At 37.2% G+C, this 20207-nt stretch overlaps 1 protein-coding gene and 1 pseudogene across 2 annotated transcripts in view; one reads left to right on the top strand and one right to left on the bottom strand.

Annotated features, from left to right (window-relative positions):
- The window catches only part of REEP3 (receptor accessory protein 3), a 96374-nt gene that overhangs the window by 27604 nt on the left and 48563 nt on the right, over nucleotides 1-20207 (top strand). For both annotated transcript variants that reach the window (XM_059170138.1, XM_059170139.1), the window contains exon 2: nucleotides 18890-18962. In XM_059170138.1, the coding sequence (XP_059026121.1) occupies nucleotides 18890-18962 (73 nt within the window). The remainder of the gene's footprint in view (nucleotides 1-18889; nucleotides 18963-20207) is intronic.
- LOC131830852 (U2 spliceosomal RNA) lies at nucleotides 17009-17177 on the bottom strand (annotated as a pseudogene).

Below are 20207 nucleotides of genomic sequence, written 5' to 3'. Positions count from 1 at the left end.
ACAGACGGAGCCACCCAGCAGCCCCTAGAATCACTGATTGTTAATGATTTGTCATAGTTGCTTTATCTCTTTCCTCCTCATTCCTCCCTTCCCTCCTCTCCTCCTCTCCCTGTAATTCTGCAATAGCAACAGGTTTTTGTTACTCTTGGTTTTACCTCACCTTTAAAAGTTGCTTCAACAAATGGTGCTGTAACAATTAGATGTCCTTGTGCAAAAAAAAAAAAAAAAAAAAAAAAAAAAGCTAAAGAAAGATCTTATGCCTTCCACAAAAATGACTTCAAAGTGGATCACAGACCTGAAAGTAAAATGCAAAACCTTTATACAACTTCCAAAAGAGAATATAAGAGAATATCTAGGTGCCCTTGGGTTTGATGAATTTTTAGATACAACACCAAAAGCATGCTCCATGAAAGAAAAAAATAAATGGGGCTAAAAACCTGCTCTGCTAAGGACACTGTTAAAAGAATAAAAAGACAAACCACAGACTGAGAGAAAATGTATGCGAGGAACACTTAAAACTTAACAAGGAATTAAATAACCCAAATTAAAAATGGGCAAAAGAACTGAACAGACACCTCACCAAAAGAAGATATACAGATGGCAAATGCACATGTGAAAAGACACACTCTACATCCCATATGTCATTAGGGAAATGAAAATTAAAACAGTGAGATACCACTACACACCTATTAGAATATCTAAAATCATAGAAGTTGACAGCACCAATTGCTGGCAAGGTTGCAAAACAAAAACTCCTCTATCTGTTGCTGGTGAGAATGCAAAATGGTACAGCTGCTTTGGAAGACAGTTTGGCTATGGAAAAGTTGAACATAATCTTACCATAGAATCTAGCAATAATGCTTATACAGGTCTATCCAACTGAACTGAAAACTTAGATCCACACAAAAACCTCTCTGTGAATGTTCATAGAAGAAAGCTCATAGTAGACCAAATGCTGGAAACAACCAAGATGTCCTTTGCTAGGTGAAGGGATGAATAAACCAGTATATCCATACAATAGAACACTACAAGGTTAAAAAGAAATGAGCTTATCAGGCCGCACAAAAACATGGATGAATCTTAAATGAATATTACTAAGTGGAAGAGGCAAGTCTGAAAAGGCTAAATAGTGTATGATTCCACTTGTATAACATTCTGGAAAAGACAAAACTATAAAGATTTTAGACCACACTGGTTGTCAGGCATTGGGGGGAGTGTTAAATAGATGACTCCCGAGGGTTTTAATAGGGCAATAAAACTGTTGCATAGGATACTATAATGGTGCATATATGACATTGTTCATTTGTCAAAACTCATACAACCTTACAGCACAAAGAAACCTTTAATTATGCAGATTTTTAAAATAACATTTTAGGAGACTGAGAAATCGGGACAAGATGCTAAATGTTACAAAATAATCGATATAAATGTATTAACTTTGTTGAAGGGAGTGGAGGGAAAAGGTGCTGATCTAAGTAACTTGGGAAATAATCAGAGGCTATAAGACTAAGGTAAGAAAGAACTCTAAATGGCACTGTACTCTGGTTGGCAAAGTTGTAGCCCATGAAAATATGGGTTAACAATTTTCAAACCATTATGCATGTTTCCTTGAATTAAACAATTAACTAAATGTTTCTCTTTGTTGGAATGGATGGTGACAAATAAGCACAGGGAGACCATGTGGAAAAGAGAAAAGATGAGGGAGAGAGGCATGCAGGCTGGAAACACACACTCCCCAGACTGAAGCAGAAATACTAGAGGTGTGTTTAGGAAACCATGTTGGAACATGTGGTTTATATAAAGCAGTGGTTTTCAAATTATGTTCTGATGAGCCCTTCAGAGGCTGGTGGACAAGGGGGTAAGAAGTCCTAAAGCAAAGCAGTGCAGCAGGTGTATTAGGAAGATTGATCTGACACTGGAGCCAAGGGTTTGTGTTAGGAAATTATTCAGTAAGTCAGATGAGATCCATAAACCTAAAGGTATCACTGACCACTACTGGTTTTGAACATTGATGATGAAAATGGATGCTTGGACTCTAACCAGGGAAAAACCAACAGGACTGGGTTACAGATTGGATGGAGGGGAAGGAGAACTCAAAGATCCCTGATTGAAATGGGTAAAGGTGAGGGACGGGCACCTGGGTGGCTCAGTTGGTTAAGCTTCTGCTTTCGGCTCAGGTCATGATCCCGGGGTCCTGGGATTGAGCCCCACGTCAGGCTCCCTACTCAGCTAGGGATCCAACTTCTCCCTCTCCCTCTGCCTGCTGCTCCCCCTACTTGTTCTCTCTCTCTTTCTCTCTCAAATAAAATCTGTTAAAAAATAAAAATAAAAGAAAGAAAGTTGTTGAGTGTAGATCTAAAAAGTTTTCATCACATGAAAAAACTTTCTGTGTTCTAATTGTGTTAGACTTCCTGTGACTGTTTTGCTATATATGCAAGTATCAAATTGTTATGATGCACATCTGAAACTATTATGTTTTAGGTAAACTACATCTCAATTTTTTTTAAAAAAGGAAAGAGTTAAGCATTAAAAAAAAAAAAAGAAAGAAAGAATCTTGCTACCAAATCCGAACAGAACAAGTGAGCTGACACCACTCCAGAGTAACAAAATATAAAGAGGCTTTTTCATGGCAATGTAATACAAAATGTCTTTTAAGGTCTTCAGCTTTACAAAAGAACATCATCATCATAATTATAATTTATGAATAAAATAAGATTGTAAAGGTTTTTTGTTTTGTTTTTCAGAATTTCATGTTGAATTTAAATGCAGTGGTACTGGGTTGTAAGGCATATGGAAGATAATTCATTGATTATATCCAAGTTCTAAAGGGAAATACAAAGTAGAATGAAATTAGCTTGAATATGTAAACTGGAACTACAATGGCTCACTGCGGGATCTGTACCTTTTATCAGCTGTGGAGGTGAATACAGCAGACCTGGACATTGTGTTTTGGTTGGCACCTCAGTTCTTAATTAAGGTTTGTTGCTTTTCAGAACTCACTAGGCTGGATAGCCCCTGTGCCTTTTAGGGGTTGCCCGTCTTACATCGTAAAGCCCTAGGTTCTGTGGCGAGGTTAAAAATGCCACATCCAGTGTCTGTGGATTGGCTTCTGCTAAAGTAGCTTCACAGGGCAGTGTTGTTAGGTAAGGCAGAGATTGTTAATGATGTGGCTTCCAGTTGGTGAAGATAAAATCCCCAGCAGAAGACTTGGTGTTCCTTCGAGCTGGTGACATCAGCCCCAAACCCAAGGCTCATCTTTGTGAGTGATAACAAACTCACCAAGGATTTATTGCCCATTCCCCCACCACAAGAAATTAAACTATAAATGAACTAAAAATATAAAGAGATAGTTACTTGCTCTCAGTATAAAACACACACACACACACAAATACAAATGCAAATTTACTTAATATAAAGGTTCACAAAAAACATGTTCATGTTAGCAAAATTCATAACCAAAATCAAAAGATACTAGAAAAATATTGGTTAAGATATAAAATAGACAAAAGAGGGTCTAGAATCAATAATACTCTAGTAAGGAGGCACCTGGGTGGTTCATTTGGTTAAGCATCTCCATGATCGCAGGCAGGGTCCTGGGATTGAGTTCTTCGGGGTGGTTGGGGGAGGAACTCTGCTCAGTGAGGAGCCTGCCTCTCCGTCCCCCTCCCCCCTCGCCACTTTTATGCTCTCTCTCTATCTCTCCCAAATAAATAAAATCTTAAAAAAAAAAAAATACTCTAGTAGTAGCATACCCAGATCTTAGTTTCACATACATTTTCCAATAAAAGGAACCAGGGCTCCTTGGCAAAATAGCTGATTTTAGGAATGGGACAAAAAAGTATGCAAGACAAGCTTGGACCATCTTGTAGTGCCAGAAAGTAACAAAGTGCTCAAAAAAGATAAAAATAAGAACAATGATGGTGTATGTCGAAGGGACATGGAGCCAACTGAAAGAGATCCAATGACCAAATCTGGAACAATCTGAGCAACAAAATAAAGCACTATTGTAATAGAACCCAAAGTGCACAATAAATATCCATGAGTTCATACTGATAAAAATAACGAGTGAATAAATGACTGGGGGAAATAGAAAAATCTCCCATATAAGAGAATTCTAAATAATGTATGAAGATACTCTGCCTTCAAGGTGGTAGAACATAACTTGCCACTCCATAAGCATAAGTTGTAGATAGTAATTTTCTTCCAAAAAATACTATATGGGAAGTGGGGCAGGGTTTCAGGGGGGTGTTTAGTAACTTTGCGGACAAATACTGCTGCAATCAGGTGATCGTGGTTAACGTCGTAAGTGAGGAAGTCATATTAATTGGACACATTCTTGATATGTGATAAAGATGTTATATCGGGACGCCTGGGTGGCTCAGTTGGTTGAGCAGCTGCCTTCGGCTCAGGTCATGATCCCAGCGTCCTGGGATCGAGTCCCATATCGGGCTCCTTGCTCCGCAGGGAGCCTGCTTCTCCGTCTGACTCTGCCTTCCACTCTGTCTGCCTGTGCTCGCTCTCGCTCGCTCTCTCTGACAAATAAATAAAATCTTTAAAAAAAAAAAAAAAAAAAAAATTTAAAGATGTTATATCATGTTTGTGATATAAACCCTTATCCCCAATCAAATCCTGACAAAAAAATAAAGGAAAAATCCCAACTCAGGGTCATTCTAAAAAAATACTTGACCAGCACTCCTAACTGTCAAGTCATCAAAAATAAGAAAGGCTTGAGAAACTTTCTGAGGAGCCTAGGGCAACCTATGATGAATAAATGTAATGTGCTAAATGGGGTGGGATCCTAGATGGTATCCTAAACTAGATAGATGTAGAAACTAAGCAAATCTGAATGAAGTATGAACTTTAATTAATACTAATGTGTTGTTAATGGTTCATCAGTTGTGCAAATGTTCCATTCTAATATAAGATTTTTAATAGCAGAAACTGCATAGTGATAGACGAGAAGTATCTGTACTATCATCAGTTTTTCTGTAAATCTAAATCTAAATTAAAATTAAAAATTTTTAGAAAGTTGAAGATATTATGACACTCAGTCCTAATTATTAGGTCTCCTAAACAAGGGCATTCTTTTATAGCCACAAGACTAATATCACCTAAAAAATAACATTATTGAGATGGTTCATATTCAAATTGCTCAAATTGCCCTAATAATTCATCATGTAGCTGCACTGTCATTCTTAATGCAGAAGCCAATCAGAGATGACATGTTGCATTAAATTGTCATTTCTCTTTAGTCTCTTTAACATACAACATTCCCCTGATGAGGAGGAATTTTAAGGCCCCTTTCCTTAGAAATGGATAGATAGCTGCCCTTTGTTTAATCACTTGTTTATTTATTTATTTATTTTGTTTAGAGACTTTATTTATTTGAGAGACAATGAGAGAGAGAGAACACGAGAAGGGGGAGGGTCAGAGGGAGAAGCAGACACCCTGCTGAACAAGGAGCCCAATGCAGGACTCGATCCAGGACTCCAGGATCATGACCTGGGCCGAAGGCAGTCACTAAACCAACTGAGCCACCCAGGCTCCCTGTTTAATCACTTGTACATGTTTTTTAAGGAGCAAAACACAGCAAAGTCACAGTTGGTGGAGACTACACCATTTCTCACAACTGGGAGTATGTTCATCCAAAACTGCTTTTCGTGAAATAATGTTTGATGTTTCAAAAGAGGCCGAGGGCTTCATAGTACCAACCAGCCAGCATGCTGGTTTTGTGCTGTAATCACTAATGTCAGGATTAAATTAGGTGGTGGTGTAGTTCTTGTGGCACATGTTTGCTTTCTTTTTCTGTTGGTGAGCTGCCCAAGACAGTATAAAGTTCCCCCTGTAATTTTCTTTTACAAAAAAAAAAGGGCTTAGACATTCTCTAATCAGTTGACCACCCAAGAGAGGAGGACATAAAGAATAGTTTAGGTTACAAAAATAATCAGAACATTAAAATTTCTGTTATTTGTTTGCTGTACAAAATAAGGAGTCAAACCTTTCAACCTCATTAATGAGAGGTCGTACCATGAAGGGTGCCAGTGGAACGAGGGAGATTGTTCTAGCTCCAAGGTGAGGCATGAAGGGGAAATTTAAAAATCTCTGAGTCAGAGATACTGGAGGTCCTAGAAAGATTTGAATGAATGAAATGAAGTGGTTTAAGAAATATAAAAGTGGAATGTTTCCAAATCACTGCAAGTTTCGTTTTGATTAGAAAGCGATGGAGAGTTCTCAGATGTGTCCTTAGTGCTAGAAGACGCAGTGTGTAGTATATCGTATACCATCAGTGATAACCTGGTCTTGTGCACTAGAGAGGAATTAAGATTTTTTTTTTATAGCTTTGATTTTTTAATACCCTCCCCCCCCATTATGGTTTGATGGCTAAAAATGTGTCATAACTTTTGCTTCCAATGTAGGCTATTTTTAACACTGGGGAAACAGGGATGATTTTTAAAACTAAGAGTCAGTAAGACTCCATTTTTGCAAAATTATCGCAAAACCAAAAACATACTATGAATTTTAGCAAGACAGGTTATACTGCTACACAATAGAATTTCATGGATGCTTTATGAGGGTTTGAGTGCTAATATGCACATAACCTTCTGCCTTCATATGAGCCTGTGGCTAAGAAATTTTTTTTTAATTTATTATTTTTGGAATTAAGATTATTTTAAAGCAGAATTCTAAATTCCCGTTAGAGTGGGTGGGGCCTGGCAAGGTTGACACGTGCATCTGTGAGGTGACTGGAGTTGACTGCTGTGCAACCCAAGCCACACGGAAGTGTCCATTGGGAGGACTTGGCAGCACTTCTAGGGCTGAGTTCAATTCAGGGAAGTTCACTTCATACTCAATGTGGTACCCAGTGACCGCCAGAGAACAGGTCGAATCCAGATTTATGGCTTTCCTTTACTCATTTATTTGTGTTGAGGCATGTACTTTAAAACAGAAAACTTTCCCAGCATTTTCAGTAGTAGTGGTTTGTGTGTTCTTTTTCTTCACAAGAAGCTTTTTTTAGACCTTAGATTACAACCGAACTCTTGTATCTTTAATGTTCATGGAGCTAATGCTAAGTTTGGGTTTCAATATATCCTGTGCTGAAGGGGCTAAATGAAGAAAGCAGTTCCTCTGAGTTCAGAATTAACTCAGGAGTCTTGGGTTGGTCAGATGGTGGAGTAATTCTTAACCCCATCTGGTATAGGCTCCTAACCAGTTTCATAGGAATTGGAGAGTGTGTAAATGCTGACGAAAGATGGTGGTATTCCTCTGTGTAGACTTTGTACACAATCAAAAAATGGGTCTCAGACATCTTTTTTTTTTTTAAGATTTTATTTATTTATTTGATAGAGAGAGAAAGATCACAAGCAGGCAGGCAGAGAGAGAGGAGGAAGCAGGCTCCCTGCTGAGCAGAGAGCTGGATGTGGGGCTCGATCCCAGGACCCTGAAATCATGACTTGAACTGAAGGCAGAGGCTTAGCCCTCTGAGTCACCCAGGTGCCCCTCAGACATCTTTTTACATACGACAATAGTGTATTGGCGGGCCACAATTACTTAAGTAACCTCTGAATATTGACTTCAACTAATACTGGGCATCCACCTGCAGTGGGTTATGCGTTACATGAAGTACAAAGTGTTTTTGCTCTAGCAAGAAGAGCACAACTCTTAAAATTAGAAGTTGTGTTTATTATATTTTGGCTTTGACACTTGCTGGATGCTGAATTCAGAAGTTCCTCAATGTCCCTGACCCTTATGTTTATCAACTGGGAGTTTATTTGTGGTGACACTCAGAACATTTATACCTGGCAAACTGGGGAATGCTGGAGATTGGTTCATATAATAGATGACAGTCCCCACATTCTGTGGAACTCTGCCCACAGGATGCAAGGTTACTTGAGGGCTTCAAGGGTTTCCAGCCCCTGGTTCTGTAATGTACTCTGAGGAGTTCAGCATACTTTTTAAACATTTTTCTTTGGTTTGGGTCTAGCACCTAGTAGGTCCTAGTGGTGGGAAGGGGTGTGGGTGGCTAGGGAAGAGAGTGTGAGGATGAAGTACCAGCCTGATTTGCTGTGGACCAATTTCTTTCCCCTAGTGTTATCTTTAGCTCTTCTTTTAGAGTAGAAATGAGAAGCTCTGGAGTAAAATTAGAAGTTCAGCTCTGACAACATGAAAATTCCAAGCTTCCTAGTGCTTGATGACTATAATTAAAACATGCATAAGGACTTTCAAAGGAATTTTTACTGTCTTTAGCTCTCCTTGGCAGTTTTAAACTTGTATCATTGGTTACAGAATTCAGGATTTGGGGTTTTCTCATGGGTTTGACTTTTTCTTTCTGTATGTAATTTTCATAATTTTCTTCAAGACTGTCGTTACCTGATGGCCACTTCACTGTTGTTTTACGGAATGGCAATTCTCTACTAGCAGAGATTCTTTGCAACAGATCCTTCTCGAAATTCACAGAGGACAGAAGTTACATATCATTTTGGCAGTGATCGTGCACAAACTTCTGCTCCACAATGGCTACTTAAACAGTAGCATAATGACTCAAGTAGGAAGAATATACAGGTACAGTGTGTTATTGGGCCTTGCACTAGTTGCAATCATTTGGACTTAAATAGGCATAAATTCATTATTTTCAAAAGATTAAGTTTAAATATTAATTTTATTTTTTATTGGATATTAAATTTTAGTATATTGTAACTCTTCCTCTTTTCCCTTATAATCTGTTTTAGTGTCTGAGTAAGGACAAAGTTTGTCAGAAGTCAAGCTCGCCTGTAGTTATCTTCACATTAGTTTAAAAAATTCTGTTACACCAAAACCAGCTTATGATACTGATAGCGCATTGCTTAATCATAATCAGTTTTAATCCAAAACCAAACTAAGAATATTGTCACACCTTAGGTTTGCTGAAGATGCAGAACTCAGAAATTCAAGTTCTTGGACCCCACTTCCAGAGATTCTCATTCCCAATTGGTTCTTACACATGGATTCATTTGGAAGCTAAACCATTTGTAGAGGATGCTTTTCAAGTAATTCAGAAGGTGGGCAGTGTGCCTGGGTGGCTCAGTCAGTTAAGCATCCAACTCTCGGTTTTTGGCTTAGTCATGATCTTGGTGTCCTGGGATCAAGCACCCATGGGACTCCGGGCTGAGTGTGGAGCCTGCTTAAAGTTCCTCTCCTTCCTCTCTCTCTGTACAACCCTGCCCCCCACCCAACCACGTGCATTCTCTCTCAATCTCAATCTCTTACTCTCTCCGAGAAAACCAAGTAATTTTAACTTGAGGATTCCTCAGAGGATTCTAGGATCAATGAAATTGAGTTCTCTAAGGACAACTTAATTATATTTGCCTTTTCTTTCTGTTTAAAGATTTTATTTATTTATTTGACAGAGAGACACAGCAAGCAAGAGAAGGAATACAAGCAGGGGGAGTGGGAGAGGAAGAAGCAGGCTTTCCACTGTGGGCCTTGATCCCGGAACCCTGGGATCATGACCCAAGCCGAAGGCAGCTGCCTAACAACTGGGCCACCCAGGGGCCCCTTATATTTGCCTTTTATTCACATCTGTTTTATTTGAATTTCCTAAGGCGAATTTTCTCTGGAAGAAAAATACTGCTTTGGAAAAAGTCAGGAAGCTATTGTTATAGATAGTTTCTAGGATACCTTATCATTTAAGAGTCTGACCCTATTTTGAAAATTCACAAGAGTCTTTGTTAATATTAGAGACCTAATATTCAAACAGAATTAAAGTGAACTGTGATAAAGGGCAGAAAATCCTTGCCCTTTTTCTCTGTCTCACATGAAGCCCTTTATAAACTTGGTTGTCATAATAACCTGCCTTTTTTTATTCCAGCAAATTCTGTGAATTCCCCGTACACAGTGTTTCATGGTTTTTCTGACAGATAATGTATACTAGTGTGCTGCTAATGCTTAACTACTGGAGGAAAGAGGACGAATTCTTATCATTTGCAAATTTCCCGGATATAAATTTTGCCTACAATAATGGCCTATTTCAAGCTACCAATATGAGGTCTTGGACTGTGGAGCTGGAAGAGGACCTGCCATAGGGAACATTTCCATCATACACACAGAGTAGATGAAGTTAACTTCCAAGACCACTTAAAATGTAGTAAGATAACTAGAAAATGAGGAGTTTGAATATTAATGGTCGGCTTTTAATGTTTTATATATTTAAATTATTTTACCATAGAATACTCAAGATTTTATTTCCATGCCTATCTTTGGGGAACTAGAGTGTGTCAAAATGGAAAAGACTTAACTTTGCATTTGCATTCGTATGTTCTTTAAGTTAGTTACCTATGTTAAATTTATGAGCAACAAAAGACTGTTAAGCTAAACATTGCATTGTACAGAGTTCCAAAGAAGACCTCATACATGAAAATTCACACATAGGGATACTAGTAGACAATGCCCTGAACACTATTCCTCTAGTATTTAGAGCCGTGGGTTTCATACGGCTGTTTCCTATACATCAAGAAAAAAATAAGAATGTGATATTAAAAAGCATCTCAGTTGAAATGACTTTTCCCCTAAAGGATATAGGTATAACAGTCTAAACTGTTATCCTCCTATTGTTCCTCAGAGATAACCAGGTGGTCAAGCTTGATTCAAATTTAGAATGACACCACCTAAAGGAGTAAAGATTTAGAACAAGGATGATAAATGATGGCAAATAAGACCACTCAGCTCCTGTCCTTAGATGGTGTGAGTGGGTTTAAGGGGCTGTGCTAAAGAGGATGCTGAGGCCAGGGTCAGTGGAAGGGAGTACAGCGAATGACTAGCCATCTGTTTGGAGGAATGGAGAACAGCAGAGAAACTTCTGCAGCTTTGCCACCCTTAGACCAGGCTATCTTGTGTAAATTTCACTGGTCTCAGACAGTCTCTAGTGTAAAGTAGATTACAGACAAGTGGGGCTGATAGTCCTTTTTTTTTTAAGATTGTATTTTTTTTAAGATTTTATTTATGCATTTATTTGCCAGAGAGAGAGAGAGAGTACACACAAGCAGGAGAGTGGCAGGCAGAGGCAAAAAACGAGAGAAACCGGCTCCCCACCGAACAATGAGCCCAATGTAGAACTCGATCCCAAGACCCTGGGATCATGACCTGAGCCAAAGGCAGTGGCTTAACCCACTGAGCCACCCAGGCTTCCCTAAGATTGTATTTTTAAGTAATCTCTTCATCCAGCGTGGAGCTTGAACTTAGAACCCTGAGATCAAGAGTGCCACGCTGTACCGAGCCAGCCCTGCACCCCCATGGTCTTTGAGAAGGGCCTGGAGTGTTGTATTTTATATTGCTCTTTGAGAGTGTATTCAGAATCTATGTTAATTATGACTGACTCATCCTAACAGCCTGGTCCATCGGTCTTTTGTCATTCTGATTTTTGATTCTGTAGTTTATTTTGTTATTTTAATATTTGGTAACCCATTTTAGTTCATCTCTAGTCTCATTGTTTTTAGTTTTCAGTCCTTTGGTCTACTAGAACTCTATCATTACTAATTTTTGTTTGTATGGGAGTATGATTCTAAAAGCACTGGAATAAGGAAAATTTGCCAAGTAGTTCCTATAGGTGCATTGTCTTATTATGTATTGGTATCATATTACTATCATATAGTTTAGATTATTGGCAACAAGCTATTTGTTGCATTTACTTTTAGCAAAGTGCAATTTAAATTCTCTTATATTATTTTTTTCTTTTTTTTTTTTTTAAACTTTATTTATTTATTTGACAGACAGAGATCACAAGTAGGCAGAGAGGCAGGCAGAAAGAGAGAGAGGAGGAAGCAGGAGCCCCATGGAAGAGAGAACCTGATGTGGGGCTCGATCCCAGAACCCTGGGATCATGACCTGAGCCAAAGGCAAAGGCTTTAACCCACTGAGCCACCCAGGCGCCCCCTCTTATATTATTAAAGAGGGAATTTATTATCTAAAGACAGTCTTAAGGGAAATTAAAGTAGTTCAGAAATGTTAATATCATCAGCTATAATGTTTTGGGTTTTGTTTTTTGTTGTTGTTTTTAAGATTTTATTTATTTATTTGAGACAGAGATTACAAGTAGGCCGAGAGGCAGTCAGAGAAAGGAGGAAGTAGGCTCCCTGCTGAGCAGAGAGCTCGATGTGGGGCTTGATCCCAGGACCCTGGAATCATGACCTGAGCCAAAGGCAGAGGCTTTAACCCACTGAGCCACCCAGGCGCCCCTGGGTTTTGTTTTTTTTTTTTTAAGGAGAGAATATGATTGTTTTAATCTATATCTCAGAAGCAGTTCCTCTGTCAAAAAAAAAAAAATGCCCACTATCTGATTTTTCTAATCCTATTAAAAATAGACCCTAAATGAGTATTTCCCTATAGGGAATATGAATTGATGCTACTCTTTTAAAGAACAGTTTGGTAATATATTTTAAAAACCCTTGAAATTTCAAACCCTTTGAAGTAGTTATTCCATGTGTAGGATATCATTAGGAAATGAAAACTGATTTTTAAATGTGGATTTTGGAATGAGAGTGCATGCTTTGAATCCAGACAATAAGCTTGCAAGGTGTGTGGCAGTAGTTTAACTTCTGTCAGCCTCTGTCTTCACTTCTGTAAAGTAGGTATGAAAGTCATACCTATCTCTGGATATTATTGTGAGAATTAACTGCAGCAATATTTGGAAAGTACTTGATATCCTACATCATATAAATGTCAAAATTGCTCTCATTAGAACCAATAGAAAGATTGTTCACCATAGCATTCACTAAAATAGTAAACACAGGAAAGGATTTGAATGACTTTCATCCATATGAGGGAATATAATACCCTGTAGTTTTGTTTTTTTTTTTTTAAGATTTTATTTATTTGTCAGAGAAGAGAAAGAGAGAGCACACAAGCAGGCAGAGAGGTAGGCAGAGGCAGAGAGAGAAGCAGGTTCCCTGCCAAGCAAGGAGCCTGATGCGGGGCTCAATCCCAGGACTCTGGGATCATAACCTGAGCTTCATGAAGGCAGTGGCTTAACCCACTGAGCCACCCAGGCGTCCCCCCTGTAGTTTTTAAATGACGTTCTTTAAGGATATGTAAAGATTCCGGAGTCCCGGGATCCAGTCCTGCATTGGGCTCCCAGCTCCACAAGGAGTCTGCTTCTCCTCTGACCTTCTCCTCTGACCTTCTCCTCATGCTCTCTCTCGCTGTCTCTCTCTCAAATAAATAAATAAAATATATTTTTTAAAAAAGTCTATATGCTCTAAGATGTCAGTTAATTATGTTTTAATTATATTTTAATTATTTTCAAAATAATATTCCTAAATACTGTCTTTAAATATGTTATTTATGTTTTAAAATAGTATTTTTTAAAGATATTGTAGAAAAAACTGGAAAAGATCATACCAAAATGTTAAGGATCAATATTAATAATTCTTAAAACTGGGTGATAGGTAGAGGGGGATTATATTAATACTCTTGTTTCTATACTATAGACTTTCATATTTCATAATCATTTTTTAAAAGAATGATAATAAAGTTTAAATCCTTAGAATTAGTGTTTTGTAACTTCTTTAGAGGTCAGTTAACCCTCAGTGAATTTTGTTACTGAATTGAATTTTTATTGGTGCATTAAGGTTTTTAAATCATTCAGGAGAATGGCAGTTCAGATTTGAGAACATTTGATAAAAACTGTAATATATGTAAATGTATGGAATAGCATTCGACAAAAAAGATGGTTCATTCAGTAATGGAATTACTAGTGATTTTTGTCTTTTTTTTTAATGTTGTCTAAAAATTCTAGCATAAGCTGTGTTGAGAATCTTAAGGAAAAGCTTTAATCAATTTTTAATGGAATACTGGTAATTTTTATGCATTAACGACTTTATTACTTCTAGTACTAAGAGCACTCTTACTAGTTGCTTCTGAGACTCATCTTTGAACAATACTGTCTTCTCTAAGACAGTTTTGGTGAAGGATGGATTTATGTCTGAACATCTGTCTAGGAAATAGCCATTAAGTATTTTTCATATGTGAAATACAAAACAAGGGCCATCTCTACTATACATTTGCATAAAATTTCTTTTTTAAAGTAGTACAAATTTTTCAGTAGAGCCAGTGTAAATATAGAAAACTTTACCTTAGTGGGAGGGAAAGGTATCAGGAGTATTTTGGCAAAGTTTTCCTTCTTTAGGCAGAAAAAAGATTAAGAGGAAATGAGTAACTATTTTTTCCTGCCTCTATAACTGAAACAGTATTCAAATTTATAGGTGAATTTCATTTGTAGCAAACACTTTCTTTATAAACCATGAGTTTATCTTGTAGGTGGCCTTTTAAAATAAACTACTTGATTTTATACCCTGTGCTCATGGTTTGGCTTTATGCCCGACCTCCCAGGTTGCAAACATCCAGAGTAGGACCCAGTATTAAAGAAAATAAACCAGAAAAAAAACAACACCTAGAAAATATTACAGATGTTAGTAATAAATTACTCAGTAATATTCACATTAGAGCAGCAATAAATTATAATAGTGGTGGTCCTTAAAAATTCTCTCGCTGTTTACTAAGACATTTAATTTTTCCCATGTTCCAAATGAAATGTATTATTGTTTTCTACTCTTATAAGAGTTAGGTATTGGGGGATGTTGTGTTTATTCATTTAACTGGTTCTATTCAATACAGAGGTTAAAAAATAAACCACCTATAAGCATAGTAACAACTAGTACCAAATCCTTACAATATGTGAGAAAATTATGTTTTGGAAGTCAGTTACATTGAAAAATACATATATAACCTAGAATATACTAAAGGTGAAATAATTAATCCTGACAAATTCTAAAATTCAAAAACAATTTAGAAGTCTATGGAGGAGTGGTAAATCTTGAAGAAAAAAGACATTAACTGAGCAGGGGGCTGGAAAAGAGGCATATTGAGGAAACCATGTTGGAACAGATGGCTTATATAAGGAAGAGGTTTTCAAATTATGTTCTGATGAGCAACCACAGGGGCTGGTCAACAAGGTGGTAAGGAGGCCAACTATTAAAGTCTTTAAGCAAAGGCAGTGCAGCAGGTGTATTAGGAAGATTGATTTGACATTGGAGCCAGAGGCATGTGTTGGGAAATTATACTGTTAAGTCAGAGGAGATGGCATGAGCCTAAATGTATCATTGGCCATGGGTTTGAAAATAAAATAGGAAGATGGATTCTTGGACTCTCACTAGGGAAAAGCCAAAAGGACTGGGTTAGATATTACAGCAAAGGAAGGAGGAGTCAAGAGTGACAGTGATGAAGAGTCTCACATTGAATTTAAGTGCAGTTGTGCTGGGTTGGAAGGCTTATGGAAGATAATTCATTGATTGTATCCAAATTCTAAAGGGAAATACAAAGTAGAATGAAGTTAACTTGAGTATGTAAATAGACCTCGAAGTTGTGTTTTGATTGGCCCCTCAGTTCTTAAGGTTTGTTGCTTTCTCAGAACTCACTGTTCTGGATAGCCCCTGTGCCACATCCTAAATCCCTAGGTTCTGTGGCTAAAGAAAATGCCACATCCAGTGTCTGTGGATGGGCTTCTGCTGAAGTAGCTTCACAGGGTGGTGTTAGGTAAGGCAGATTGTTAATGATGTGGCTTCCAGTTGATGAAGATAAAATCGCCAGCAGAAGACTTGGCATCCTTTGAGCTGGTGACATCAGCCTCAAACCCAGGGCTCATGTTTATGAGGAATAGCAAAGTCACTAGGGATTTACTATCCTTCCCCCACCAAAAAATAAACTATAAATGAACTAAAAATATAGGAATGTAGATACTCATTTTCAGGGTAAGACAAGCTTATTTACTATAAATGCAAACACCTATTTAATGTAAAACTTCGTAAATATGGGTGTTATGGGCTGAATTGTGTCTCCCAAATTCATATGAAGGCCTAATCCCTAGTATCTCAGAATGTGACTGTATTTGGAGATAGAAGATTAAAGAAAGTGATTAAGTTAAAATGAGGTCTTTGAGATGTCTTAATCCAATGGGACTAGTGTTCTTAGAAGAAAGAGGTTACACAGACTAAGAGATGACCATCTGAGGACACAGTGAGAAAGTGACCATTACAAATCCAAGGAGAAAGGCCTCAAAAGAAACCAAACCCACCAACACCTTGCTCTTGGCCTTCTAGCCTGCAGAACTATGAGAAAATAAGTATCTATTGCTTAAGCCATCCTATCTGTGGTTTTTTGTTTTGTTTTGTTTTTAAGGTTTTATTTATTTACTTTACAGAGAGAGAGCACAAGCAGGGGGAGCAGCAGATGGAGAAAGGGAGAAGCAAGCTCTCTGCTGAGAAGGGAGCCTGATATGGGGCCTGATCCCAGGACCCTGGGCCACCCAGGCACTACTCTGTGGTACCTATTTAATGACAGCCCAACAAACATAGTTCAGCACAGATTTTTAGCAATATGTAAATAATACCAAAACAGTATCAAACAACAATACTAAAACACTCTCAGAAGATAACAAGAACCTAGACAGATATTACTTAATATGCAAAGAGACAAAGAAGGACCTAGAATCTACAACACTCCAGTAACAGTGAGGAATGTAGCACCCAGAACTTTGTCTTAAATACCACCCTCCAGTGAAAGGCACCAAGACTCCTTGGAGAAATGACTGATTATAGGAATGAGGCAGGATATACATTGGATGAGTCTGGAGCATCATACAGTGCCAGAAAGTAGCATATTGTTCAGAAAAACAAACAAACATATAAACCTCACAATTATAGGTCTGTCTGAGGGACGCAGGAGCAAACTGAAAGATCTTGGTGCTCAAAGCCTTGAGCAGCAGAATGAAGTACTAGTGTGTTAAAACCCGAAGTGTAAAATAAACTAGGGAGTCCATATTGATATAGATAAATCACTGAATAAATAAATTGAGAAGAGGTAATTCTCCCATGCTGAAAAATTCAGATAATTCGTGTAGCTATTCCATTCAAGAAGATTGAACATCATTTCCTGAACTATGGCCTGTGCATAGCAGCTTCCCAAGAACCACAGCATGGTTGGGGGTGGGGTAGGGAGTAACCTTACAGTGAAGTCTGATAAACCCTACCTCAGCCTGCTGGTCAAGGTTAACAGCAGTAATAAATCATGCTGATACATGTCCTTGATACAATAGGAAATGGTTTTCCTCCCAAAAACTACACTTGATCTTAGCCAAAAGGCCGAGAAGCGATCCTCCTCCCAAAAACTGATACCTCAATTTAATCATGAGAAAACATGAGACAAATTCCAGTAAAGGGATCTCCTCCAATATCCACCAGTACTCAAAACTGTCAAACTATTTCCCAAGGAAAGTCTGAGAATTTTTTTCTTTTCTTTTTCTTTTTAACCGGAGAACTTAAGGAGACAGGATAGGTAAATAGAATATGCCATCCTGGATGGGATCTGGGGTCAGAAAAAGGATGGTAGGTAAAAACTAAAGAAATCTGAATAGAATATGGACTTCAGTAGTTAATAACATAGCAATATTGGTTTGTGAATTGTGACAAATGTACCATACTAATGCAAGATATAGGTAAGAGGGGAAACATGTAGGGCTTATGGTAACTATAGTGTATTCCCAACTTCTCTGTAAAATTAAAACTATTCCAGAATATTTTAAATAGTTCTGAAGAGTATAGAACAGGATATCATATACCATGTGCATCAAAAAGCCAGTAAACACTTCAGAAAGTCATGTTTACTGGTTTTCAGGAATGTATATTAAAACATCTGTGAGATTATTTTTCTCCTACTTAGCTGGCACATTTTCTCATTTTTTTAAATAATGATGCCAATGATCAGCAATGTATAGGAGTGTAAAAGTGGAACTGCTTCTCTGGAGGGCATTTTGATGTGAGGTAAAAATGTACCTGCTCTTTGAAGCAGCAACATCCTAACGAGGAAATGAGTATAATGGACAGAGAACTGTTTTTATGTTATGTGCAATCGCAAAAACCTGGAATCAACCAAAAGCCTCTTTTATGGGATTATTTAAATAAAACTAAGAGAATCTCAATGAGGAATGTAATGAAGGTATTAAGAATACATACGTAGAATATTTGAGGGCAAAAAACTCCATGATGTAGTACCTGAAAATGCCAATTGTAAGCCTTGTGTATGTGTTGTTCCGTTTTTGGGTCTGTCCTTTCATTGTATGTGTGATTGTACATATCTGTTGGATCTGCGATTTGGCAAAGTAATCTTAACAGATGGAGTTAAATTAAATCCTGTTAATGATTTAAGCATTTTATAAATGTTTAAAGAGAATATTTTAATGCATGTTGTAATATATCACGTATTGACAGTACCATCATTATAATTAGAAGCCAGTACTTCTTAAAATAGAGTGAAGGACCACTTTTATATTACAAGTTATGTGTGACACACAACATGTTGCATATAACATGTGTTAGATTTAGGTTTGGGAATATTACATGTGGACAAAAAGTAGAATTTGCATATAATAAAATGTTGCCTGCTGTTCTCTCTGGTAGGGTTAGGACGATTTTTATTTTTGGTGATTTTCTGCATTTTCCAAATGTTCAAGGAACCATAGACTTTTTTGTGATGACAAAGGTTTTATTTTTAAATTCAAGTATAATGTGTTATTAATTTCAGGTGTACAATGAGAACGTTTTTTTAAATGATAATTTTGAAAATATTAAATTTTCCCATACCATACCTAGAATATTGAAATCCTCTTCATTTAAAAAAAAAAAAAAAAAAGAGTATTTTTACTTTTGCTTTCTGAGTGGATTTAGTTTGTGCACAAATTTGCATTTAACAAATTTACACCATTGTATGTTTCCCATGTAGTTTCTACTTTTCTTCTTATTAGGTAAAGTTTTTATAAGCAGTTAAAAGCATTATTGTATTTGATTAGTCTTCTACTTTTTACTTTTAGGTTGGTGTTTGGAATGCTTTATCCTGCATATTATTCCTACAAAGCTGTGAAAACAAAAAACGTGAAAGAATATGTAAGTATAGATTTATGAGTGATTAAGTTTAGCTTAATGAGTCTATGATATACAAGATAGAAAAATCATTATTTTAGAAATAGCTGGGATAATGTTTTTGGATAAAAATGTTACATAAATTAAAAGACTAACTTCATTAACTTCATAAACTGATTTTGAATACAATTCTAAAGTGGAGTTTCAAAAATAAGTTCACTGTCAGTTGGCATTTAAGTAAGTGTAGGATTTCCAGGTGGGTAATGGGATCTCTTATTCTTTTTGTGTAAGTTCCAGGTTAAGAAGTTGGGTGGACTGTTTTTTAGCCTGTGAATTTATAGGTAGACTGAGAACATAATTCTTTCTCACCCCAAACTTTTTTCCTTTTTTCATAGCTGTTATGTCACTTTTTAATTGATTTAAATACACAAATACCTCATCACTACTGACAACTGCAGTCCTTTTTCTTCTTAAATCAGACTCTACAGTTGATGCTTTAACAACACAGGGGTTCCCCCACAGTGGGAAGTCTGAATATAATTTTTTTAACTCCCAAAACTTAGCTATTAATTGCCTACTGTTGAACAATTGCCTACTGAAGAAGCCTTACCCATAAGGTAGACAGGCAGCTAACACAGGTATGTTAAGTACTTATTAAAAGTAAACTGGAGAGGGGCATCTGGGTGATTCAGTTGGCTTGGCTTCAGACTCTTGATTTCAGCTCAGGTAGTGATCTCAGGGTCATGGAGCCTGCTTAGGATTCTCTGGCCCGCTCTTTTAAAAAAAAAAAAGCAAGCTAGAGAAAAGAGGTTAAGAAAAATCATAGGGAACAGAAAATACATTTATAGGACTGTGCTAGATTTATTGAAAAAGAATTTGAGTAAGTGGACCTGCATGGTCCAAACCTGTGTTGTTCAGGGGTCAACTGTACTAGCTGATAACATTCCTTCTTATTTGAAATGTTTGTCATACTGTTATTAAAGGACTTTTTTCCTGAATCCCATTAACTTCAGTTGAAATACAGGGTGAAGTTTCTCAACTTTGCACCTATTTCACCTGTAAAGCATTTTAAACCCAGGATATGCAGACTGGTATGCTATGGTATTCTCCTATCTTCCCCCTAAATCTGGGTGATTTTTTGGGAAAAGAATTAAGTACAAATTGAAAATGAAGTTTAAATGAGATGCTGTAGTAATACGAAGATATTACCAGTGGGCACACAAATGCCATGCCCTAAAATTAAAAGGGGATAATGGTAAGGAATATGAA

The sequence above is a fragment of the Mustela lutreola genome, chromosome 4, assembly GCF_030435805.1.
Source record: "Mustela lutreola isolate mMusLut2 chromosome 4, mMusLut2.pri, whole genome shotgun sequence".
NCBI lineage: Eukaryota > Metazoa > Chordata > Mammalia > Carnivora > Mustelidae > Mustela > Mustela lutreola.
The sequence above is the reverse complement of the archived record's forward strand: the minus strand, read 5'-3'. Positions and strand labels throughout refer to the sequence as shown.